General features: G+C 37.9%; 2 protein-coding genes across 3 annotated transcripts; both read right to left on the bottom strand.

The window, feature by feature from the left end:
- SNRPN (small nuclear ribonucleoprotein polypeptide N) lies at positions 1 to 5,491 on the bottom strand. The gene is made up of 7 exons (XM_008706309.2): positions 5,352 to 5,491; positions 3,967 to 4,118; positions 1,946 to 2,057; positions 1,381 to 1,533; positions 801 to 939; positions 278 to 403; positions 1 to 173 (listed from the first exon to the last, which is right to left on the bottom strand). The coding sequence occupies exons 1-7, from the start codon at positions 5,352 to 5,354 to the stop codon at positions 136 to 138; spliced, it is 723 nt and encodes a 240-aa protein (XP_008704531.1). The 5' UTR covers positions 5,355 to 5,491; the 3' UTR covers positions 1 to 135.
- Positions 5,492 to 11,050: 5,559 nt separating this feature from the next.
- SNURF (SNRPN upstream open reading frame) lies at positions 11,051 to 25,717 on the bottom strand. 2 transcript variants are annotated; one of them, XM_040642661.1, is made up of 4 exons: positions 25,586 to 25,717; positions 17,242 to 17,337; positions 11,870 to 11,995; positions 11,051 to 11,126 (listed from the first exon to the last, which is right to left on the bottom strand). In XM_040642661.1, the coding sequence occupies exons 1-3, from the start codon at positions 25,597 to 25,599 to the stop codon at positions 11,890 to 11,892; spliced, it is 216 nt and encodes a 71-aa protein (XP_040498595.1). In that variant the 5' UTR covers positions 25,600 to 25,717; the 3' UTR covers positions 11,051 to 11,126; positions 11,870 to 11,889. The 2 variants fall into 2 exon arrangements, with proteins under 2 accessions (XP_040498595.1, XP_008704535.1); XM_008706313.2 differs by having other exon boundaries at positions 11,843 to 11,995.
- Between the last annotated feature and the right edge of the window lie 1,339 nt (positions 25,718 to 27,056).

Raw genomic sequence — 27,056 nt, forward strand, 5'->3', positions numbered from 1 at the left:
GCAGTTTAATTGCTCTGTGCATTTATTAGCTAATATTAATGCAGCAAGAAGGGAACAATAGCTCACAAACACTCTACACAGTTTCACAAGACACATTGCAGGGGAAAAAGTGACTTAAGAAGGATCAACAGTTTCCTAGGGTCTTGGTGGACGCATTCCTGGGGGAGGTGGACCTGGGGAAAAAAAAAAGCAGAATTCCATGGGACCATTAAAAAAAACATCACATAAATATTAAGGGGCCCGGCTGCCACCATTGCACAAAAGTGCAGCCACTCACCTCTAATTCCTGGTGGAGGGGGTCTCATTCCTGGAGGGGGCATGCCTATTGGCGTCCCTCGAGCAGGGGGAAGCCCAATTGGTGGGCCCATGGGTGGTCTCATACCAGGTGGAGGAGCCATAATGCCTATACAAGAAAAATGGTAGAAATAAAGGCCTCATAAATAAGCTGACAGAATAAAATACAAGATAATATTTAAACAAAGGGGCCCAGATACTAAGTAGAGGGTTGAACAATTTCTTCTGGACCATTACCATGTAAGCTATCCCCAACTCAATAGAGTCCACAGCTTTTCATTAAAAACTACTGTTTAAAAGTAGGAAACATAAACTAAGCAACTAGTTCAGTACTTAGGCTGTTCCATAGTTCAGTATCTTCTTAAGAGTTTTTTTAGTCATCACTTCCTCCAGATAATACAATTTTTTCAGATAACTATACACACACACACACACACCCACACACACACACACACACACACATATACGTATCTCCAAATTTTCTTACTTCTGTATCGATTCCTTACCTGGAGGTGGTGTTGCTCGGCCCACAGGAGTGGGTGGGGTCCCTCGTCCTGGTGGGTACTGAGTTGGGGCTCCAGCAATGCTGGCAGTAGCAGCAACTGCAGCAGCTGCTACAGTGCCTCTTCCCTGTGGAGTCATTACCTGAGAAGGCATGGTCAGATATAGTAAAGAAAAGGCACCTCCTCACATTATTTAAACACAAAATAATTGGTGGATACCACGGCCTGTTAAATATGAAATAATTATAGCAATTTTGTATTTCTCCCATTATTTTCATTTAAAAAATCTTGGCACACTAATACATTCTCCTAAAACCCTACATTCCCTATTTTAACCTATTAAGTCATTTCAGATTTTCTCAACTCTGATTTACCCATCCACATTTCCCTTTACTCACCAATAGTGGTAAGCTCTTCTTATCAAGGTGGCTTTAATCCTTTCCCCTCAATGTGTATTTGTCTTTCAGCACAGTCTACAGCATATGCTGCTTACATAGAATAGGATGTGCGCTCAGGCTTTTAAATCTAGTCAGCCGCTAGGTACTTTCTCTCAATAATATAAAATCTTCTCCTAGTTCCTCACCTGTTGGGATGGCCCCCCAACCCCTCGGACAGGGCCTGCTAATCCAGCAGGAGCCTGGGGAATTGGAACACCAGCTGGCACTCCTCTGCCAGCTGCCCTGCCAACACCAGGACCTCCTGCAGCTCCAGCAAGTGGTACCCGAGCAATGCCAGTCTGAAATAAGAAAAACTATTTGAAATCAAATGATTAACCAACATTATGAATAATCTTATTCCTAAAAGAGCACTCCTTCCTATTATTTTCCCATACCACCTATCTTGTATTAGTTCTATATTCAAAGGAGTAGACAAGTACAGCATGGAGGCATTCAACAGATTAAATTTACATATCTCAAATTTTGAGTACATATAATCAACCACATATAGTCCCCAGCATAAAATAATTCATAAGAAAGTCCTTAATCACCAAATATGGACAAGTAAGCACTGACATTAAGTGCTGGGCACACTTGATTTGACAAATGTATACTACTATTGTGCCTCACTGTACCCTAATTTAGCAAACATCTCAAATAATGTGATGTCCTTCCACATTAATGTTCTGTCCTACCCTACAGCTTCCTTACATCTTTAGGGGGTGGTCCTTCCACAGTCATGGAAACCAAGTTCTCCCCGCGTAGTAACACCAGACCCAAAACCCGCTTTTCTTCACGCTCTGGCTGCTTTGCATTCTTTGGCCTATAAATCACAAGTAAACTTTGTTAAGATAAGTTAGAAATCACCCACTAAACTTTACAGTTCATTAAGTATCAACTAAGACAATAACTGATGGAAGACATTCATGCTCAGTTACTAAGTAATGAGAAAATAAAAAAATACAAAAACACTAGACTCAGTAACATTAAGGGTAAATTGTAAAGCCCTTTTCCTATCAAAATTTTCCAGAATGTTCCCTCAATGTTGTATTTCAGCAAGATTAATTTCTTCTTTGTTAAACACAGATGAAAATAATGTGGCTAAAACTTTTAAGACAAGTGAAATGTGTTTTCATGTTAACATGGGGTGTAAATTTTTTTAAATCATTTTTTAAGTAAATCTAGATGACAGACAACTAAAATAGTAACAATAACAGGCAATGAGGTCATAACAAATGATAAAGAAAAAAAAAAGGCTTTGAGTAAGAGATGCCTATGCATTCCTGGACTTACCACTTACTATATAACCATGGGGAATTAAAAACAAATTAACAACAACAACAAAAAAAGAGGAACCTTGTGTAGAGTCACAACCGTCAGCAGCAAAAATCATTCATGAGGCATATATTACATAATACATGTAAAAGCAATTGACAATGCCATTCAACAATCCTAAGTATTATCAGAGGATAATGCACAATTTAAAGCATTATGCATGTGAAATTATCCCTATAACTTAGTGAGAAAAGTGAAACATAGAAATTAATACGCCTAAAACTCTCATCAAATACCTTTAAAATTTTCAGTATCATAGGGTTTCTTGTATTTTAGGGAAAAAATCTGGATTATTTACACATACACACACACACACACACACACACACACACACACACACACAAAGTAACACTGAAATATCCACCATCCTAGACTATCTGAAATATTCCTACTTGGCATGCAGGGAGGAGACTGAGAATACATGAAGAGGGAAAGATGATGGTTGTGTTTTTTGCCCGAGAGGAACTGACTTAAGAGTACAGTAGACAACTGGTGTTGAGCATCACCTTTTTCTTCAAATTTAATAAAAGCTATGTGAAGTAGGCAAATTAAGCTTCTGGATAGTTTATCACTGACTGTGGAAATAAACTAAATCAAGCCAAGAATCTAGGGTGATGCCTCGCAAGTTCTGCCCCATGATAAAAGCCTGAAACAAAGCCATCCTGAATGTCCAGAGATCTTCACAGGCACCAACTCAACTGCTCTAAATGAAAAGTCAACTGAGTGGAAGTAGGATGCCACTAAGATGCACCAATTTCTGTGATCTTGTTGCAGATAGTTAACAGCGCCCTGTGAAAGAAGCTCCCTGGTCACAGATAAAAAGAGGGTAGCATAATGTGGTAAGGCGCAAACACAGAGGTTATTCCTGAAGAAATGAAATGGGCAAATCACAAATACAATAAGCGAAGGAGGTTAAGAATAGACACCAAATCAACACTGCACATGATGATTTAGACAAAACAAGGAGTATGTGCAAAGAGGCTAGGAGAAAAAATGTTAAACCTAGTCTGGAGTACTCTAATCATATCCCAACTCCTCAACCATTAAGAGAAAACTGTTATTCTTAAGATTCCTTCAGTCTGAAGGAATGCTACAGAACCTAACCTATTCATAACATTTCATAACTTTTTAAATAAATTTAACTTGATATTCTGCTCATACTGTGAGTTCTATTCCAAATTAAGTTCATGAGTATGTTTGCAAACTTGAAACAGTACTGTAAATACAGTGACTTTAAGACTGGGAGACCATGATCCAATTCAGTGATGGTTTAGGTGGTTAGGCAATAGACTAGCCCTGACACATTTTCCCTCCCTCCTTCAGTTACCCTCTATAATCCCTTACTCCTATTACCCTCTCCCTCAGTCTCCCAGTATCCAGACCCAAAGTGGTCTTACTTGATCTTTCTGAATTCATCACAATCACAGAGTATCAAGTTCATATGCTTGTCAAAAGCCTTAAAGGTGCCAATGAAGATTCGGCCATCTTGCAAGATACATCTCATCCTATAGTCAATGTGCTGCAGCATCTTGCTGCTCTTTCCCACAGTCTGAAAGGAGTAAGAAAAGTTGTCAGTCATCAGCCTGTCTGCAATTACATTATAACCCTCCCTACCATGTCCTCCTATTCCTGTATCAATCCAAACTTGGTTTCCTTAACGCATCTTTCCTCCCATGTTTTCTCCAAAAATCCCTTCACAGTTTCAAGATACCGGAACAAATTTAGGCCCAGGACAACTATACTCCTCTATGGAACCCTCAACTTCTCAGAATGTCTCCCTATGCAGTTTCCCACCATCCTAATATTTCCCTAACTATATTTCTTCCCCAACAGATTCACGAACCTAGTTTCATGTTAGTATTCTGTCATTCTAATTCCTTTCCTTTCCCAATTTTAATCCCAAATCCCACCCTCTTTCAGAACACTTGTCCTTGTGGACTATTTCTTTTCCCCTAGACACATAGCCAAACGATGGGAAATTCCTACCTCCATCAGAAACTTTCCAATCCCTATCATCCTAATGAAAATACGAACTACTATTTAGTTCCCCAATGACCTTTATCCTAGTTACATCACACCCCACATCGCCTCCCATTCAGAACTTGTCTCAGTGTTTCTCAAACTTCAGTTTCATTTACCCTACTAAGTCACCTTTTAAAAATATTTGTATCCTAAATCACCCACTCCACTGAAATTTTAGTATGTTGATAATACTCTATTTATATACTGTAGTCGTTAGGAAGACCACAAGCTATTGTAAAATCTAATATTCCTTCCACTTCTCCAAATCAATTTTTGCTGCCTTGAGATTCCTTTCCTGTTGGGAACACATGCTGTAAGTTATCTAAACTTTAACAGAACCACAAAACCGATTAGGATGTTTTATCTTTATGGATTGTTTATTATTGTGTGTGTACTTGTCATATCATGAATTGCTCAACTCCTCTATTTTTAATGTAGAATGCAGACTTTACATCTATTACAACCTGAGTCTTCCACCCACTGGATGGTCCCTTACTATTATAAATTACAATGAAAACTCTCTTCTGTATTTTCTCACATGTAAAATCCCTCTTAAGATGGTTTCAACCATTTATTCCCTACAATAGGAGAACAGACATAGCTCTTCTTCAGCTGGTTTGTCATACAATGAGATACCATCTCTAAAAACTGATTCCTTATTCCTAACATTAAGAACCCAAAGACACCCCACACTCTGGTAAACCATTATATTAGGCCCTTCCAGTAGCTTTTCACCCTTCTATCTTAATATAGATCTTACCATGGTTGCTGTTCCACCAAATCCAATGTCCACAGTAAGGTTTCAGGATCCTTAAGACCTAAGGGAAGGCTACAGATAAAGGTATGACGCAGGTTCTCCTACAAACAATGCAAGCTTGGGGCAGAAGCTTCAAACAGTAGATGGAGCCTGCAGAGGAAAGCATGATCTAGCTGCACTGCGATCTACCATGTTTAAAAACAGGCAGACAATTTTTCATGAAAATCGTTTTAACAGGAATGTTCAAAAGACTTCCCATGTTCTTACACCCATCAAGTAAACATCAAATTTCACTATTCCCTTACCTTAATTCTCCCATTTTATGCACCTAAAATTGATAAAGTTTATTAAATTTTTATTTCATGCAGAAATTTTTAAATGATTCCAAAATTATTTCATTTTCCATTCCAAAAATTGTGATCTTTTCTCTTTCCATTCTTATTTTAGGTAGTGTTTCATTTTCTGGTCCCAAGTTACCACCATGTCATCTCAATTTCAATACTTTGATATCCTTAATTTAGCCATCTGAATTACTGTTCTGAGTTACATTAAAACTTTTCCTTCTTAGCTAAACCACCTAAATGTTTTCAACTTCAATCTCCCTCCCACTCCTCAGCCCTGCCCAAACTGCTTCAAAATAATGTTAGATTATCTTTCTTTACCAAGAATCAAATGCATTACCATGTACCTGCTTATGACTTCCTACATTAAAGTAGGGTACAACTGAGTACTTGTTTATATGGATATATGGGCAACTTTCTTAGTAATCAAAAAAAAAAAAAACATGCATTATTACAACGGTGGTATTTTTCCCAATATACTAAAGGAAATGCTCTTGATCTGGCAACCAAATATAGTCAAAATTGGAAAAGGGTCTCAAACTACTAATTATATGTATTTGAAACGTAAACACACAAATTAGACTTGAATGGGAATTCGGCTTTATGCATAAAAGTAACCCCATATCACACACAAAATCTGATATAATTTTACTTTTAACAATACAGACATTTCCAGTAAAATTGTTCTCCTCTGTTTTCAACAGAGACACTTTTCAAACAGCAATGTACACTGGTTAAGTAAATTATGACTTATCTATTTCAGGATGTGAAAATAAAATAATTAAAATAGTGGGTATGAACTGTAACATCAAAACAAGGTAAAAGAATGTTTTGAGGATACAGTTTTCCATGTGGAACTATAGGACACTAGATCAGAAGAGAACAGAATGGTATTAAAGAAATAATTCAGTTAAGGGTGGTAAGATGTAGATTACAAAAATCTGATGGTAGTTAAATTCATTTGTATGAGAATCTGGAGTATCAGGTTGTCTAAAAAATAGATTCATTATTATTCAGAATATCTACTAACCTTTGTTCTCCAAATGCATACTGCCATGTACCATTTGTGCATTTTTTCTGAACGCCAATTTACCTATATCCTCAGCATGGTCCATTCTTCTCTAACATTTTTCTTTTTTAAAAAAGATTTTTATTTATTTATTTGACAGAGAGAGAGCACACAAGCAGGGGGGTGGGGTGGGGTGGCAGGGAGGGGCAGAGGGAGAGTCAAGACTCCTCACTGAGCAGGGAGCCTGATGTGGGGCTGAGCCAAAGTCAGATGCTCAACAGACTGAGCTACCCAGGCGCCCCTCTAGCATTTATCTTAACTGACTATGATATCTATACACTTGCTTCTTCTCCCATCTACCTAATCTTCGTCTTCAAAGATACAATGACATCAGGGATACCCCCTTTTGTAGCATCCAGTATTTGTACATGAATTAATGTTTTGCATAAAAATGGCATGTAAAGATCTCAAAAAATCTTTTCAAATCAGCAGACTGATGTACCCTCCCTTCCCCCAAATAAATGTAGTTTCTTTTTATAATTTAAATTCAATTAGCCAACATATGAGTAGTTTAAGGCCTATAATATACATGTTCTTAATCCGGACAGGATTATCTATAAAGCAGAGTCTAAATCCTATACTTGGTTATTTTTAAATTAGCAATTTTCATTTTTTAGCAATTTTCATTTTTATAATATTGTGTCTATTAAGATATAAAGTCTTCAGCAATCCATTGTAACAGAAAGTAAATTATCTACAGAAATAGAAAAAATACACATAGATACAGAAAGTAAATTAAATGGTAATCTGAAGTTGAGAGCGGAAATAGGGAATGTATGTAAATGAGCATGAGGGATCTTACTTTGGTAACACAGCATCCTAAAAGCACCTGGCAATGGTTGCAAAAGTCAGTAAATTTACGAAAAAATTAGGTGCATTTTATGGTATATAAACTATACATCAATAGAGCCATTTTTAAAATGTAAAACGTCAAGACATTCACATAATGTACAAAGTTTGTAACATTACTTTTTATATCTCCATTAGTGAAAAAAACAAACAAAACAAAAAATACAAAAAATGCTAACCATTCAACAAGACACTATTACTGGAGTACATCTCCTCTTCCATCAACAATGGAGGCATGCTACCAAACACTGAGCCACAAGACTGTGATTATTAGAACAGAGGGGAAAAAAAACAAAAACAAAAAACAGTAAGGCTAGATTTCAAGACTTCATTTAAGGGAAAAAAATGTAATCACTGAAAAGTTTCTTATTTAAAGAATAACGCAATGGAACCCCACATCAAATCTGTATTTAAGGTGAATTTGGAGTCACCTTTCCAGTAAAAATTTAAAATGCAGAAACAAAATGTTTACCTTCAGACGCCAAAAAGATTCGAGTACAGATTTCCCTATGAGCTTCAGTTTAAATGTTCTGTCACAACTGGCATTTTAGTGAACACAGAACTATCAGGCCTAATTCATAGTTTAACTACAAGAAACCAACAAATTCAAACATTTCCTTGTATAGAGGAAGGGCAAAAAGGAAAGGCCAGTTGCAGTCTTGTTTCTGTCCATCACCTAACCTGTTTGAGTTTCCAAACGCCTTCCGCATCTACTAGATGTTGTTGACCAGTTACCAAGTATAAATGTGTACCTGCAGAGGTGAGTCATAATCTAAAGAACTGGAGACCTAAAGAACTGAGAACACGGACACGTAATATAATATAGAATATTCTATATAAATAAGAGATATACATTTTATTCATAGCTCAGAATAGGGGTTCACTGAAGTGGTTAAGACAAACCCTCCTTAACGAACAGGACCTAAAATTTAGAAAGTTATCTCTTATCCCTAAATCTAGTACACCATAATCGTGAACCCTTATAAGGGAAAGGATGTTTCACTTTGGAGATTGACCAAATTTATCTCCATAGCAAATGACAGCAAAATGCTTCATGAAGAAGAGCATAAGAGCAGTGACATACTACGGTGATGAATTAGCAGTTATGATAAATCTCCTTATATCAAAAAGCATATAAACAAATAAATGGCCTCAAGTCCCTGACTCAAACATCCTGAAATTCCTCACAGAATTTCTTAAACTTTTGGAAAGCCTGGATTTTCAAATGATTGAACTTTATAAAAATGTAAGTGAAAAGATAAGATGGTCAAACTTGGCCACGATACATACAACAAAAGAGAAATCATATAATAATGGTAATGCATTAGTTCACATTCAAATCTGGTAAAATATCACACCCTTCACAGAAAATGTGCAAAAAGGAGAAAACACAAATAATTGGAAAAGTATTCATCCACAAAGCAATGCCAATTAAAACCATACACACACACACACACACACACACACACACACACACACACCCAATTTTCCATTTTTGGAATTGTTTATTTATCAAAGAAAAAAAAAATGACACCAAAGATGGTACTGAAAAACTAGCACTAGTAGTAATTATTCTTAATAGCAATTAACAATGCTTATGATGTTGTCAGAAGCAATGTAACAAAACATTTAGGAGTCATACTAATATGTATACCCTACAGTCCACAACTGGATTCTTACCGTAATAAATTTAAGATACCAAATATCTCTTTTAAAATATAGAGTATTTATAAAAACATAGCAAACTAGCAAAAAAAAACAAGTACAAGGGAAAAGCAAATCATGAATGAACTATCATTTATTCATTACAAAGGGAAATTATGATGACTATAATAAAATGAGGAAACATTAGTGATATACATTTAAGTGGAATAAATACAAAATAAATTCATTTAAAAACATGATTCCAACTAAAAAAAAGCAAATGGGCAAAATGAAAGAAAATTCAACCCTATGCTGTGGTTTTAAAATCTTTGGCTTACTTCCCCATTTTTCTTGTCTATCACTTGGATGCTTTGGATTTTTGTTTTACTTTTTGTTTTTGTTTGTTTTGTTTTTTGGACTTGTTGATTTGGATTCACTTCCATTTTTAAAAATATAATTTCTGAAAAGAGCAAAGGGTTTTCTTCCAAATTCTTTTATTATGTTCAGTTAGCCACTGTACAGTACATCATTAGTTCTTAATGTAGTGTTCAATGAGTCATTAGTTACACACAACACCCAGTGCTCATCAGGGTGATGGGTATTAAGTAGGGTATGTGTCGTGATGTTTTAGATTTTTATTGTAAAAAAGAAACATACCAATTGTTAAGATGTCTTTAAAAACTACCCATCTACATTTATTCTTTAGACATGATTCTTTAACATGATTCTTAGACTTGACCCCTAACCCAGAAATTCATCTGGTTCCCTACCCTGTAATATTTACTTTCATATACCTTCCTTCCTATAACCCCTTTCTCTTCATCACCTTTTATAGTATCACCAGTTCCCCATTGTCCCAACTTGGTGTTTTCATCTTTAAATGTAATTCTCTAAGAAAGATGCCAGAGAACTTTATTTTAAGGGAGAAGATAGTATTTCAAGCTTTGCCTGCCATTCAATATGTCACAACTACTTCAATCTGCTGCTGTAGTGACAAATACAGCCACAGACCATACACAAATGAAAGGACATGGCTGTATGCCAATAAAATTTCCTTTAGGGAAACAGTCAGTGGGTAAGATACTTTACTAACCCTGCTCTAAAATAATCCTAGTAACCAGTGCTGTTTAACTAGCACTTGAGACTAGAATAGTACATAGCATCAGAAAATCAGATGATCCTATATGCACATCATAATGTATGATTTAAATATAGGGGTTCTTGGCTGGCTCAGTTGGTAGAGCATGTGACTCTTGATCTCAGGGTCATAAGTTTGAGCCCCATGTAAATAAATAAATTAATTAAATTATAATTAGGAACTTACAAGAGTGTATTAACTGCACTGAAGATCCAAAAAATTCCTGGTAAAAAAAAAAAAATTTGCTTTTCTCACTTAATTATTTAAAAATGGCCTTACTCTGGGGAACAGCTAGGGACAATGATCAGATTCCACTGTTCAAAATCAATCCCATGCCCTGCAATCAGCTCCAGGTAATTACTGGAGAATGCTGAGTAAAGGATTCAGCAGGGGAGAATTCTCAGAAAATTTTTTTCTATCTTTTAAATTAAAACAAAATAGTGGCTGTAAACAGGCCTAATTAATGTGAGTTGAGGGGTAATATATACCAAAACAGAAATAAAATCTAGAAGAAAACTCATCTATAAGCCTCCTGCCTCCTAGTTTCTAAAAAGTGTATTAAACCCTTTGGACTACAGGCATTCAAATCTTAAAAATTAAAAAAGGTCACATAAAACATAAAAAGACAGACTGTAAATAAATCTACATCACATTAAAAAAATCATGGGTAATATTTTTATTACATTGTCAGCTGAATCAAATACATTGATACATTGTCAGCTGATTCAAATACATTGCTGAAAACAAAAAAGTGAAAAAAAGACAAAACAAAAAAAAAAGGAATAATTAGTAAATATGCATGGGAAATTATTTAGCTTATCTGATTATGAATGTGATGTGTTATAATTCAGTAGGCACAAATGGTATGTAATTAAAACCACCAATGCGTGTGTAGTGTATCGTAACTGGCATTCCATTTTCTCGGGGCAACAGAGACTAATACTTTGTAATACAATTTAGAAAATGTACCTAAGCTTTTATTTCTGTTTCAGTTTATTTTCACATCTGCATATCTGAGGAAATGATCCTATCTAGTATGTTATGCTCAGCAGTTCACTGAAGCTTTACTGAAACTACCAGGAAAAAGATGAAGTTTCTCAAAAAAGGTAATTACAAAACATTCATTACCAGGATATTCAGCAGCATTTATAATGTAGTATGTTTATATAATATTAATTGGAAAACCAATAGAAATTAGATACAAATAAAGCTACCTAAAAAGCATGTACTACAATGACTGCGAAACTTAAGTGTCTGGTTAAGAAGACCAAGGTCCTACTGCTGGCTTTTACTTTTTTAATCTTTCTGCAATGTGCTTATAACATGATTTTTTTTAATTAAATTCAATTAGGAAATTTTTAAGAAAGATTTTATTTTAACATATCCCAAATAATTAAGTGACCTCTGAACACATTATTTACTTATTCCTAACTGTGACTGAATCAGTTCTAACCTGGTTTTTCACTTGGAAATCAGCTACCTGGATGTTCCAATACTGCTTTAACCACCTCTTGGTGTCTCAGCTAAGAATGCCTGTCTCAGTTCTGCCTGGAAATCCACCACAGGTACTTGCTGCTGCTGAGATCGCCTTGGGTACAGCTGACACCTATGACAAGAACACAATACATAAAAATTAATACAAATGGAAAGAGATTTGCCTATATGGGCAACAATAAGAAAGAAAATGTAGAGACCCTTACATTTAAAGAGAGCCTCAATTAGGGTCGGAGCTTCCCATTATCTTGTGAAGAGACTATAAGAAACAGGAGTCTCTCTGTACACAGAATATGCAAGGAACAGAAAGATACTTACTACTTTGGGGATACTACCCGAGAAACTTTTAAAAAAAATTCTTTTTGTTTTAAAAAGCCCCGTGGAAAAACCATCAGAACCATATGCATTACTGACTTTCCAATCCTATCTGGAAACAATTCTTTAACCCTTAGTAAGAAGACAGAGGCATTTGCTAGGCATTTCCAGCAAGACACTAAGGCTGATATCCATACTAAATACCCCAAGGAGTAATCACCTGAAACAAGGAACTACCAGAGCCCAGGCTTTTAGGCTCTCAAACTATATAAACTGACTACCAATTATTTGAAAGGGAATTCCAGACAAAAGTCCTCAACATATCCCTATGGATCAGTAATCTGGATGTGAATCTGATTCTGTGAATAATGATGTAGGAAGTGTTACCAGTTAATAAGACAATCGTAAAACAAAACCAAAAAAATCTCCACCAATTCTGCCCTTAAGTGTGTGTGTGTGTGTGTGTGTGTGTGTGTGTGTGTGTATACAAGTGTGTGTATACAGGTCTATTTATGAAACTACTCAATAGCTGTTAGACTTGGAAATGGGCCCAAAAAAAGGTATTCCACTATTTTTCTACAGTTTTTAAATGACATTTTTAACATTCTGTTATATAATAAAGAATTAGGTTGGACTTTGTCCATGGCTCATGGGAGGTCATCTCTACATTCTCTAATTTACCAAGTGTTAGAACTATCTTCATTATTCTTGGTGGGCCCCTTGGATCATACCTGAGTTAATGCTAACAAGATGATTCAGGATAGGGGCTGGCCAATCCACAAAGACCAACTATGTGATTAGAGTGGAGGGATGTGGCCTGACCTCTTGGGAAGTGAGGGCATCAAGGGAGATTGAGTTCAACCACATGATCACTGATTCAATCATGTTTAAGTAATGAAACTCTAATAAATAAACTCTAGAAGGCAGGGTGCCTGGGTGGCTCAGTTGGTTAAGCGTCTGCCTTCAGCTCAGGTCATGATCCTGGGGTCCTGGGATCCAGGCCCATGTCAGGCTACCTGCTCAGCAGGGAGTCTGCTTCTCTTTCTGCCTCTCCCTCCCCCCTGCTCATGTTCTCTCTCTCACGTGAATAAATGAAAACTTAAAAAAAAACACAAAAAACTCTAGAAGGCACCCAAAGTTCTGGTGAGCTTCCTGGTTGGTGATATATGTACACTGATGAGCTGAGAGTGTTACAACCTAAGGACATGAAGTTATGGATCTTGCCCTATAAGCCTGTACGTATGGCTTATCCTGATTTATAGCCCCTACAGTAAACTTAACAGTAAGTATAGCACTTTCCTCGAGTACCATGAATCATTCTAACAAATTATGGAACCTGAGGAAATACTGGAAACTTCGAATCTCTATCCAGCTGTTCAGAAGTGCAGGTGGCCTAGAAAGTCTACGACTTGCAGCTGGTATCTGTATTAAGGGTAATCTTAGGGAGGGACTGTACCCTGAACATGCCAAATCTGCACTAACTCCATCAAGACTCTGAATTTCATTGCTCATGCTTTTAAATTGTCCTACTTTTATTTGGGTATTCTTAGTTCCAATAATTCATTACCAAATGGCAACTTAAAGTCTGACCTAATATGGTTCTAGAAGTGTTTCAGAGAAAAAAAAAAATTATATCCTTCGGCTTTTTTAAACTCCTATTGGAGTGTTCCTCTTGGATTTAACCTGAAACCCAGCTGCAGACTAAACTAAAACTAATAAAATAAAATGCAGTACACGTAACATTCAGTTCATAAAATGCAGCATATAATTTAGAAAGACATCTAAAAGGGTACACAAAATAGACTCTCCAAAAGACTCTCCAGCCCCAATCCCCAAATTCTCTCAAATTCATAATACATCAAGAAACAGGAAAGACATTCACCAGCCCCAAAAATCAAAAATTGATTTACTTTATAGATCTACTGGAAGATGGTATAACCATCAATTCCAAGAATATAAACCAAGGAGCTTCTATTAACAATTATTGTTGGCCTGTGAGAGGTTTTGTCTGCATCGTTTTGCTTTTTATTCAATTTTGCTTGTATCTTGGATGGAACATGAATCACAAATCTTAATTAGCATTAGAACCAGTAACCACATAATTTCTCAGGGATACTGACTTTTAGCACTTAGGGTTTGGGAAAATGTGGGATATTGATGGATTATCATTAAAATAAACAGACTGCAACTATTAACTATCCCAATTATGAGAGAATTCTGAGCATATGTATCAGTATGCAAGGCTTAGTGAGTATTAATACTGCTTACCCATTTTATAATCCACTCTCAAAATGGAGAGAAAGGACTGGGGAAATTACACTATTTCCCTAACTCAAAACTCCCCTCCCCATTTAGCACCCTGTAGTATTTATACATAATATAAACATCAGAGGTCAGGAAATGAATTTATTTCTTCTTTGAAAGCAATAAAATGTTTCCATAGATTTGGACAAGAAAATGACACCTAAACAGGGCTTAAAGATGAGAATGAGATTACCTGTTATGCTGGTTCACACTGGTCCTGCATAAGATAAAGGCTCTAATGAAATTTAACTATGATAGAACCATTACCCACTAACAAAAGATCACCCCTCAAGAGACTACCCCATACCTCAACCACAATCTCTAAACAACCTCAAGATACTTCCCAAGATTCTGGGTAAAAATGCCACTTTTAGTTATACACAACTAATGAATCATCGAGCCTTACATCGGAAACCGGGGATGTACTGTATGGTGACTAACATAATATAATAAAAAATCATTATAAAAAAAAAGCCACTTTTAAAAGCTTTTAAGTTACAAAAGACGTTACAAGAGAAAGTTAATAAGGCAAAAAGTCTATTATAAAGGACAAATTATAGGGGCAATTGGGTGGCTCAGTTGGTTAAGTGGCCAAACTCTTGATTTTGGTTTAGCTCATGATCTCAGAGTTGTGGGGCTGAGCTCTCCTAGGGCTCCAGGCTCAGCAGGGAGTCTGCTTGAGATTCTCTCTCCTGCCCCTCTCCACCCTCACTTGTGAATGGCCTGCACTCTCTTCCTCTCTCAAATAAATCAATCTTTTTTAAAAAGAACAAATTAGGGGCGCCTGGATGGCTCAGTCAGTTAAACGTCTGCCTTCAGCTCAGGTCATGATCTCACAGTCCTGAGATCAAACCCCACATCGGGCTCCCTCCTCAGTGGGGAGGCTGCTTCTCCCTCTGCAGCTTCCCCTGCTCGTGCTTTCTCTCTCTGTCAAATAAATAAATAAAATCTTTTAAAAAAAGAACAATTTATATAGACTATCCATTCACAATACTTCTTTTAAAGGAATTCCCAAAATAAAAATGTAATAAAATAATGAGCTCAGATGAATAAACAGGGAAAATCGGGAAACTGTTAAACTCACCAGTAATTTAAAATGTGCAAATCAATATATTGCAATTTACCCATATATGAAATGAGCAAATAACAAAAACAGAAGACAATATTCTACCCCTATTTTATAATAGCTTTTTTAAAAAAGCTTTATATTTGAGGAACTGAAATGTAAATAATATTAATAAGGACTATTAACTTTCAAATTGACTGCCCTTATCTTTGTTAATAGCTAGGAAATGCAAACCTATCCATCAGTAAGCTAATCATAAATGCAATTGTTATTAAACCACCCATCCTCTACAATTTGTAAAATAAATAAAGTATTTATATGCATTGGCATAGATCCCCCAGACCTATTGCTGCAGAATAAACCTCACATATGTAAAGAGATCACAAGTATGCCTCCCTCCCTGTCCCCCCTTCCATGTGTGCATACATATGAAAGAACAGGAAAAGGTATGGAAGTATAGACATCTACATATCTGTGGATTATCTCTAGGGAGGGAAGGAGATGAACTGATGGTCAGTTGAAGTAGATTCTTTCTATGTCAAAGTTATGTGTTTTATAAAGTGATGATATTCATGTATTTTTAATATTTGTCATTTTGGAAAATAACCAAGTAAAACAGCTTTGGGAAAGGAAAAAAAAGGTACCCACTAATTCTGTCAAGATTTGTGATAATAACAAAATGCAAGATCCAATAAATACTATGTATCAGATCATTAAAAATGTTGGCATATTTTCTATTAAAATTGCCCTGCTGGAAACGTAAATTCAAAAGTGTGGGGGGGTGCCTGGGTGGCTCAGTTGGTTAGGTGTCTGACTCTTGATTTTGGCTTGGGTCATGATCAGGGTCCTGGGATGGAGCCCTGTGTTAGGCTCCATGCTTGGTGGGGAGTCTGCTGGAGATTCTCTCTCTCCCTCTGCCCCTCCCCTCACTCACTCTCACACTCTCTCTTCCTCAAATGAATAAATAAATCTTTTAAAAAATTAAGAAAATAAAAGTGTATGTATCTATGTGTAGATATCCTATGTAAGGACAGGAATAAATGTATACATTGCAAGTTTTTTTCTAAGATTTTAGTTATTTGAGAGAACACGAGTGAGAGCAGAAGGAGCAGCAGAGGGAGAAGGAGAAGCAGGCTCCCTCTTGAACAGGGAGCTGAAAGTGGGTTGTGGGGCTTAATCCCAGGACCCTGGGATCATGACCTGCGCTGAAGGTAGTCGCTTAACCTACCGAGCCACCCAGGTGCCCCACATTTCAAGTTTTTAATTGGATAAATGTATTAACCAAAAATAAAAATCTGAATAATGCAACATACATACATAAATTAGCATTCGGTCAATGAATAAAAAATTTTTCAAACATAGAAGAAGTGATTTAGTAACAACAAATAAAACAGAAATAATGTAAATATCATAGTTGAAGGATGTAGAATTTTATTGATAAAACCTACCTACACAATTGGGAAAAAATGCATTTTATTAAAATTTTTAACATAAGTTAGTACTACACGGACGGTTAAGGTTGATTTAACTGTTTTGCTATATCTTCTATATTATAAACCTAGGTTTCTCTCATTAATTAAATTGATTTCAGTACCCCCTCACTGCATAATACCCCGTTCAAATCTGAACAAGAATTCTAAACTAAACTGGTTCTCAACCCAGACTATACTCACTCTTGGTTGCTCAGTGAGGCTGTCCTTCTACGTTTGACTTGGACTTCCACCTCTGGTACGTGCTGTTCCGTAGTCCGTCTCAGGTGTAAGCGGTCCCTGAAGCAGAAAGAGGAATTTATTTCATAAGACTTCATCAACTTTAAAATAACCACTTATTTAAAGGCTGTATTTATTTTTTTTAATATTTATTTACTTGAGAGAGAGCGAGTGAGAGAGAGAACAAGCAGGGTGAATGGCAGAGGGATAAGCAGCCTCCCCGCTGGGCAGGGAGCCCAATGTGGGACTTGATCCCGGGACTCCAGGACCATGACCTGAGCTGAAGGCAGACGCTTAACTGACTGAGCCACCCAGGCACCCCTAACGGCTGTATTTAGAACTGTATTTAATATGATGGAGTTTTTAAAGTACTTGTAGTCTAATTACAACAAGGTACGGTAGTAATGTACATCAATTGTATCTCAAAAAAAATGGGGGAAAAGAAATGAGGCAAAATTTTAATAAGAATATCCTGCAGTAGTCAGGATCTATCCTAAAGCCACTTTCTCCCTTTAGAAGCCCCTTAAAATCAGGGTGGCCTGGGTGTCTCAGTCAGTTGAGCATCTGACTCTTGGTTTCGGCTCAGGTCATGATCTCAGGTTCTCAGGTTGGTGAGATCAAGCCTCATGTCGACCTCTGTGCTCAGCAGGCAGTCTGCTTGAGTTTCTTTCCCTCTGCTCCTCCTCCCACTCACAAGGACCCTCTCTCTCTCTCTCTTAAAAAAAATAAATAAATCTTTTTAAAAAGCCCCCTGGGGCACCTGGATGGCTCAGTCAGTTGGGTGTATGCCTTCAGCTCAGACCATGATCTCAGGGTCCTGGGATCCGGCCCCACATTGGGCTCCTTGCTCAGTGGGGAGCCTGCTTCTCCCTCTGATGCTCCCCCTCCTTGTTCTCTTTCTCTCTCTCTGTGTGCCAAATAAATAAATAAACTCTTAAAAAGAAAAAAAAAAAAGTCTCCTGACATCTGGGAGAAAACTGGGGGGGGGGTGTATATCAGAGAATTAAGCAAAAATATTTATTTCCACTTATTTTTACATACAAATCTATATATTTAGAGATATACTTATATGCACTAAGCTACTACCTACATACCCTGAAAAAATAGCAATATTGATTCCAAAGCTGGTTTGAAAATATTTTTAAGATGTTTTTATTTATTTGAGAGATAGAGAGCGAGAGACAGCAGGAGTTGGGGGTGCAGAGGGAGAGGGAGAAGCAGAGTCCCTCTAAGCACTCTGATGAGGGACTTGATCCCAGGACCCTGAGATTATGATCTGAGCCGAAGGCAGACACTTACCCAACTGAGCCACCCAGGTGCCCCTGGTTTGAAAATATTTTATTAGGACAGATCCTTTAGTATAATGGAATAAACCATAAAGTTTAATAAATTATAAAATTTCTCCTTAAGCAAACTTCTGCGCAAATGTTTTTTTCCTAGGATCTGCAAAACAAGAAATAAAAGTGATGCTTAAGCAAAAAATTATTATAATACAGAAGACCAACATAGCTACCACCATCTTATGATCTGCTGAACAGCTCACAAAATGGCTGCTCAAGGGATCTGAGCACGTAATCTCCCACCTGGGAGATTAGAAACTACAGGAACCACTCTTAAAGCTGCAATTTAACAATGTTAATCAGAGAAGACAGAGGAAAAAGCATTTTACAAAAGTCATGCAATGGACTATTTCCACGGCAGAATTCAAAGGAAGCATCCCCAAAACTAATTTTTGAACCCCTGCTATTTTCAAATTCATGTTAGATTATGCAAAGTAACCAAATCAAATAGCTTTCCCAAGTTGTTTTACTGGTTCAAAAACTTTAGTGTTAAAAAAAAAAAATTAGTGTTTTTATCAAACAATAGAAATCACTTAAAAATCACATATGTACATATCAGATTTTTTAATGATAAAAGTACATAATTTGCTAATCTCCTTGACCTTTGATTAAGCAATGGTTTCTTAGATACCTGAAGTACTAGAGAAAGGAATCCATACATTGGATTTCATCAAAAGTAAAAAACATATTTGCTTCAAAGGACACTATTAAGAAAGTGAAAATACAACTGGCCAAATGGGAGAAAATATTTGCAATTCACACAGCTCATTAAAATTCAGCATCCAGAATACTGAAGAACTCTTACAACTCAATAATAAAATGAAAAAATTCCACTTAAAAATGGGTGAAAGACTGGAACAGATCGCTTTCCAAAGACATACAAATTTACATCAACACAAAAGATATTTAATATCACTACAGTCATTGGCGAAATGCAAATAAAAACTACAAACATACCACTTCACACCTCAGGAGTGGAGGAGGAGGTGGAGAAACTGGTAGTGGGAATGTGAAATGGTGGAACCTCTGGCACTTCCTAAAAATGTGAACCATGTAGTTAGTATTTGACACTAACTGCACTCAAAGGGGGAATAAATATGTATGTGCTGCTGAAGCAAGCACAAGAGGTGGTAAAATAGAAAATATATATATATATATTTGAGTGCGAATGTTCCTAGCAGCATTAATTGTAAGAGCCAAAAAGTGGAAACAACCCAAAGTACAACCACAAAAAAATGGACAAACCAAATATGGTGTGGCATGGTATATTCAATACAATGGAATGTCATTCAGTGACAAAAAGGAATGATTTATTGATGAAACATGGCTTCATAAATATATTTGTAAATATTATATTAAAATTATATAATAAAAAGAACTATCAGAGACCTCCATATTATAGACCATAATTATGATTACTCTAATAGTAAAATTGAAAATACGCCATTACCAAAAAATTAAAAAAATAAAAATCTTCAGTTCCTTTATCCCTTCACAGCAGTTGCTCGGTATGAAAAGGTCTAAGTTCATAGGAGAAATGAAACAGCACACAAAATTATTCAATTTTCTAAATCCACTTTTATTTTTTTCCTGTTCTTTTCTTTTTTATTATGTTACGTTAGTCACCATACAGTTCAATTTTCTAAATCCATTTTTAAAGCTACATGTAAAATCATCAAGGAGCAGCACTGTTTTCATAATATAGGAAGTTTGTTCTAAATATACATACATGTGGGTACATTTATAATCTTCCTACTGTATTTCCAACCTAGAAACCAGCTTTCAGAAAATAAGCATTTAAAGGAAAAATAGAGAGGTGCCTGGCTGACTCAGTCAGTGAAGCATGCAACTCTTGATCTCAGGGTTGTGGGCTCAAGCCCCATGTTGGATGTAGAGATTACTTCAAAATAAAATCCTAAATAAATAAGTAAACAATAAAGGAAAAAAAGAGGGGGTTTGTTGGCTTAGTCGGTAGGGTATGTGACTTGATTTCAGGGTTGTGAGTTCAAGCCCCACATTGGGCATAGAATATACTTTAAAAAGTTAATTAAAAAGAGGGAAAAAGTTATATGTGCACAATGTTCATTTTCTGCTCCAAAATTACTTTCATTAAAAAAAATAATAATTTGGAAATACACTGAGAAGCAACAAATGATGAGATCACACAATATTTTTCCAAATAGACTAACGTTCTGTCAAATATATGCCTTACATCCTGCCAAAAACCTAGTAAAATTCAACTACTCAGATCTCAAGAATGAAAAAGAAAAAAAGAAAATGTGAGGTAATCTCAGTCTACAGATCTTCCCATAATCATGAGAAAATCAGTGCCTCTAAACCAAAACTTGTGGAACCATCAAAAAGAAAATTCTAAGCCAGCCAACATTCAGGCACTGAAGACCAAAGAAATGACTCCCTTACACAACCTTTGTTAGTTAGAGACAACCTTAACCATCAACAACTCTTAAGCTTTCTGCCTCTGGGCCAGAAAAATGGAAGGGGCGAAGGAGACCAGAAAGAAAAGCCTAATGTACACTGAAGAAAGATAAAAAATCTCATTGTCCCTGTCATGTTGGACAATACTCATACCCTGCTTAATTCAAGGATTCTTTCTAAATATAGCTAAGTAGCAGAGTACAGTGTCAAAGTAAGAGATTAAACTCAAAATAGACTAAAGACCTAAATGTGAGACCTGAAACCATAAAACTCCTTAATTAAAATATAAGCAGTAATTTCTTGGACGTTGTCCTTAGCAACATTTTCCTATGTAGGACTCCTCTGGCAAGGGAAACAAAATCAAAATTAAAACTATAGGGTCTACACGAAAATAAAAATCTTTTGCACAGCAATGGACAACATCAATAAAAAGAAAAGGGAACCTACTGAATGGAAGAAGATATTTGCAAATGATGTATCTAATAAAGGGTTAATGTCCAAAATATATAAATAACATAAAACCCAACACATACACGTGCGCGCGCGCGCACACACACACACACACAATCAAAAAATCCCATTAAAAAATGGGCAGAGGAACTGAAAAGACATTTTTTTCAAAGATACACAGAGGGCCAACAGACACATGAGAAGATGCTCAACATCACTAATCAACAGGAAAATGCAAATCAATACCAAATTAGATTTCACCTCACACCAGTGAGAATGGCTAGTATCAAAAAGACAAGAAATAACTCTTAGTAAGGATGTGGAAAAAAGAAACTCATGCACTCTTGGTAGGAATGTAAACCAGTGCAAAAACTGTAAAACAGTATATACGTTCCTCAAGAAATTAAAAATAGAAATAGCACATGATCTAGTAATTCCACTTCTGAGTATTTACCCAAAGAAAACAAAAGCACTAATTCAAAAACATACATGCACCCCTGGATTGACTGTAGCATTATGTATAATAGCCAAGATATTAAAGCAACCATCTAAATGTCTGTCAATAGATGAATGGATAAAGATGCAGTATATAAATACAATATTATACAACTATAAAGAAAATTTTGCCATTTTTGACAAGATGGATGGACCCAGATGGTACTATGCTAAGTGAAATAAGTCAGAGAAATTCAAATACCTTATTATTTCACCTATATGTGGAATAAAAAAAAAAATAACAAGCAAACAAAGAAACAGAAACAGACACCCAAAAGTACAGAGATGAAACTGGGGGAGGGGGGGGAATAGGTGAAGGGGAACAAATCTGAGCATATTCAGAGGAAAGGGCAGGAATAAAGATGTAGCATCACCACACATGGGGAAAGTATTTCAGCAATGAAACATAGGAGAGATGCACTGCGCAAACCAAGATAATACAAAGTAAACTGAATAAACCCAAACCAGACAGTACCTTGTCTTAAATAGCAATACAACAATCCCTGAACTGTTTCCTTGCACTAAACCACAGAAACGGTTCACACTGCCTTGTCATTTTTGAAAAGCCCTGATACTAAGCCAAATATTCGGTGGGCAGGGCAGAGACCTTGAAACCTCAGAGGTCTTTCCAAAGGGATCCGCCATATTGAGATTCTGAGCCTGTGTGGAAAACTACAAAATGGCTGACCAGGATAATACACACTCATTTTGCAAATAGCTAAAATGATCAGAAGTTAAAGCAAAATATAATTATTTGAAGCAGTATGTGTATGCAAGTAGGAAAAAATGAGCAAACCGTTAAGTATCACAGAATTCCAGCCTTCTGCTATTTTTAAAACTACTCAAAAAGAAACAATTCCACAACAAAGCTTTCCAAGGCTTCTGGGTTTACATTTTCCTTCATTACATTCCAACTTTGCACAACCATATTGTTTGTGACAGAGGGGGAAAAAAAAGAAAAAAGGCAAGCCCATCAACGTTCTGGAAAGAAAAACAAAGTCCTTGAAAATGCTCCCCTACAAAGGTGGAAGAACACAGATCACTGGAATAGTTACTTTGTTAATTATATATTCTCACCAAATTTTTATAGTACCTCCAACTTCAAAAACGATGGATCAAAAGCATCACTTTAAAAACCTGACTGGGGCAAGAATTCTCTAATCCAATGTGTACTTACAGCCGTTTAGCATTCTACTTTTCTGATTCTCTGTTCCCCTTCACCAAACAAAACTTAGAGGTCTCAGTTCCTAAGAACCCTGGAGGAGCCCTGATCCCCAATTTAAGGAATCTGTATATAAAAGCGGCATCACAAAAAGAACATCCACAGATTAAGAAGTACGACAGACCTTAAAGGTGATGCAGTAGTACAATTATCAAACCTGCGAAGTGGAAATCGAATGTAATAAGGCGTTTTCTAAATGGTTACTGAATCCCCTTTGAATATTAAGAACAATTAGACTGCTTATAATACAACCCAGGGAATCTACAAAAATGAAAATGCAGGCCTCTCTAAAAAGTCAGAGAACACTTAAAATCAGCACCACTGATAGAGACTGCCTTAAGTAGTAGCACTGTGGTTCATGGGATGACTTCGCCTTTCGTGCCCTGCCTGTAGGCCCATCTCTCCCTTCTACGGCGCAATAAAAAGGCAGGGGCACAGCATGGCTGCCCGTCTAGGCAGGCACAGAATGTACACATCCATTGCCCCGTTGCCCTCTCCACTCCAATGTAGCCTTATGGGGAAGGGGTGTCCCAAGGTACAAGCTCAGCAAATCCGTGTCTTCCTTCCTTCCACCACTGCAGCACAAGAGGAAAGGAGCAGCCTTTACAGCAGACAGGTGAAGGGGGTAGCTGCCAGCCCCACCAAGCGGACGCTGCGCAAACCCCTCCCCTGGTGCCCGCCCCATTGCCGGGCGGAGACGGTGTCTTCCCTGTTGCGCCTGCGCACCCAAAATCCCGCACCCTTCCCCACTGCAGCACTTTGGGGAGGGGGCAGCTGCCCACGTTGCCAGCCTCCTCCCCTCAGCACTGCGCTTTGAAGATGCCGCCGAAATTATTGCCTGGGAGACGCTGCAGAGACTACCCTTCCCCCATTGCGGCACTGGGGGAGGGGGAGGCTGCCCCCCACTCTGTCACGCCTGCGCAGATCCACACATCTGCAGCGGCAGCCATCTTTGGTGAGCCGCACAATGGTCGTGACGCGGCAGTGGACCCCTGAAAACCTTATTCCCAATGCAGGGAAAATCAGTGCAAAGAAGACACGCCTCTGCAGTATTACATCCCAGAACCCGGCGTGACTCTCACAAGTTCATAAAGCAAGCTCTGCACAGCATATTCCTAATCTTACACCAAAACCACAAAGGAAGGAATTATAAAGGAGTAAAATATCTAAAGACAAATCTGCAGCTATCCCTTCAGGTGAGCAATGGATAGCAGGTTCACCCTAATACAAACTCTTAAGACTGCTTCAGATCAGAGAACAAGTGAATGTTCTTCCCTTTTTCTCAAACTAAGGGTTGTGGACCACTCGGTGCCCCTTCCGTCAGCCCACCACCAGACGCCTGGTCCACCACCCCCGCCCCCTCTTACCACGCTCACTCATTCAACCACCAGCATGGCGGCCACTCTTCCAAGGGTTCCCACACACCACCATCACCGCCCCCACTGCCACCCAATCACCCCTCCTGTCAAGACCATAATGGCTGCCTTGCCACCCCCACACATACCATATCCAAGGTGGGTCACCCCTTTCACCATGTCACCCTCTTTGTATCACCCTCACGGTAGCCTCCCTGCCACCGCCCCCAAACACCGCCATGGCAGCCACCCCCACCGCCCCGTACCACCTCCGCCTCTCCCTATCGCCACCATGACGGTCACTTCGCTGCCTCCCCCCACCATAGCCACCATGATCACCTTACTAGTCACCCTGCCATCTCTTCCAGTGGCCACCTCGTTGACCCCCGAACTACCAGCACTACCACCGTGACTACCCCCTTACCTCCGTCACCACCAAGAACAGCTTATACTCCCTACCACCACCACCACGGTGGCCACCATTGCTACAACCACGATCACATCATAGAGGACACCTCACCCTAAAGACCCCTCCTTATCACCACTGCAGCCACCCTGCTACCCCCCTCCAGATACCACTGTCACCAATACCGGATGCCCTACCATGTCACCCTCTCCTTGGTACGGTGGACTCCCCACTGATCCCACACCGTCGAACCTTCCCCTGCCCTTCGCACCACAGCCATCACAATATACCCTCCCCAACCACAGTCATGGCCTCAGATCTCAAGGACAAAGGGCCACTCTAGAGAGGATCTGATGGGACACGATACAGTGGCGTATACCAGCTGCGATACGACACAACATGATCAGAGCACCGTCCACGGAGGTACAACCAATCCCCAAACCTTCAAAAGTGTCCCATTCAGTTCTCCAGAACAAAGAACTTTAGAGCCCAGATTCCCACTATATACAACAATACTATTAAGTTCTGCAAACTTGGAACACTGAACAAATAAAAATGACTATTCCCCAGGTTGTCCCTAAGGGAACAGATCCACACAGCTAACCTGGCCCGCTCCATCGCGCTGTTAGCCGCTCCTCAGAACAGACGGTCAGGCATCTCCGGCGACCCCTCCACTCTGCGCTTGAGTCACTGCAGCAACACCAACTAATCACACCAGTTCTACCTGCGCATGCGCAGCAAAACGCCCCTCCGGCTTTGGCTGCGCAACCGCAACAGTTTGCCGCAGTGCTGAGGTCCTGCCGCAGTGCAGGGGTGCCAGCGCCCCTGCTAACTGGAATTACCAGGGCCTGATGTCTACTGGACTCCAAATAACCAAGGCTTTAGCGCCTTAGCAGAGGGACTCCAGGGACGACATCACCACCCTGGCGTTCAATGGCACGATCTCTCTTTTTTTAAATACGTGTAAAATGTTGAGGAAATAATTCTTGCTTCCCCAACAAATATTTGCAGACACCATGGGCCAAACAATCCTGATTTAAAATTATCTTCATGTCTTCCTATACCATGTCAGAAATGCTGATTTGGAAAAGTTAAATTGGTGCAAAACCACAGTCAATCCTATATTGCTCGATAATCGAAGCCCAGTCTAGAAGACAATCCCTTTTAAAAGATATATTATTTGAATTTGGTGCAATTTCTTTCCCTCTTTTTCTGCTTTCTACGGGTTTGGGGTGTTTTTGCTTGTTTTTGTTTTGCAAATTGTGAAAATTATGCCAAAACAATCATAATGTAATTAAACTCTTCAATACAGAATGGATAAGTAACTAAATTGGAAAAGTTGTCTACTCAATTCGTATAAAATGAAAAATGAACTTGGATTCCAACATAAAACAAAACCTTTACATAGGTATATTGAAATTTTTGCCAATAATCAGTGATAACTGGAGTGGGGAAGATAGCGCTTTCGCACAACAGCAATGAGCAAGTAGATACAATGATTTTTTTTTTTCCCCTAATAACACCCTCTACAGATTTAAGAGACACTTTGGTAACTCCAAAATTGTTACATATGTGTAACATGGAAAAAGACAATGCTAAGGAGAGAAAGTTAAGGAAATAATCCTGAAGCTGTATTTGCATAGAATTTTACATAGCTTTGCTATTTTCTCAATTCTCCATGTCAAAGAACTGAGAGTGAGGGTGGGCTAATGGTGACTAAATGGCTAAAATCCCTTCCCCATCCCCCTAAGCTAATGCTCTCTTTCCAGTCATCTTATGCTACACAAACGACTGTGAAGAGACATGTCAATACAGACTTCTATCATAATAAAATCTTGAAAACTATGTAATGTGCCTCATGAAAGATACATAGGCTAAGTAAAATTTTACCTATATATAGAAATAATAATAGACTGATATATATAAATATAATTCAGCTCATATAAAAAATGAATCATTTGAAATTATCAATATTGAACAGATTTTGATCTACAAAATTGCACTAATAGTTCATTTTTACACATTCTTGTGAAGTAACATAGGAAGGAGTTCATAACATACTACTCCAAAATATG

Source organism: Ursus maritimus, unplaced genomic scaffold (assembly GCF_017311325.1).
Source record: "Ursus maritimus isolate PB19 unplaced genomic scaffold, ASM1731132v1 scaffold_27, whole genome shotgun sequence".
Lineage (NCBI taxonomy): Eukaryota > Metazoa > Chordata > Mammalia > Carnivora > Ursidae > Ursus > Ursus maritimus.

What these genes read in the sequence shown, in the direction of transcription:
- SNRPN (XM_008706309.2), bottom strand. An exon ending in AAGGACCACCCCCTAAAGAT is followed by an intron (nt 1,534 to 1,945) that starts GTAAGGAAGCTG and finishes TTCTTATTTCAG; the next exon opens with ACTGGCATTGCTCGGGTACC. An exon ending in TTGGGGGGCCATCCCAACAG is followed by an intron (nt 940 to 1,380) that starts GTGAGGAACTAG and finishes ATGCCTTCTCAG; the next exon opens with GTAATGACTCCACAGGGAAG.
- SNURF (XM_040642661.1), bottom strand. An exon ending in GCCTCACTGAGCAACCAAGA is followed by an intron (nt 11,996 to 17,241) that starts GTGAGTATAGTC and finishes TTCTTGTCATAG; the next exon opens with GTGTCAGCTGTACCCAAGGC.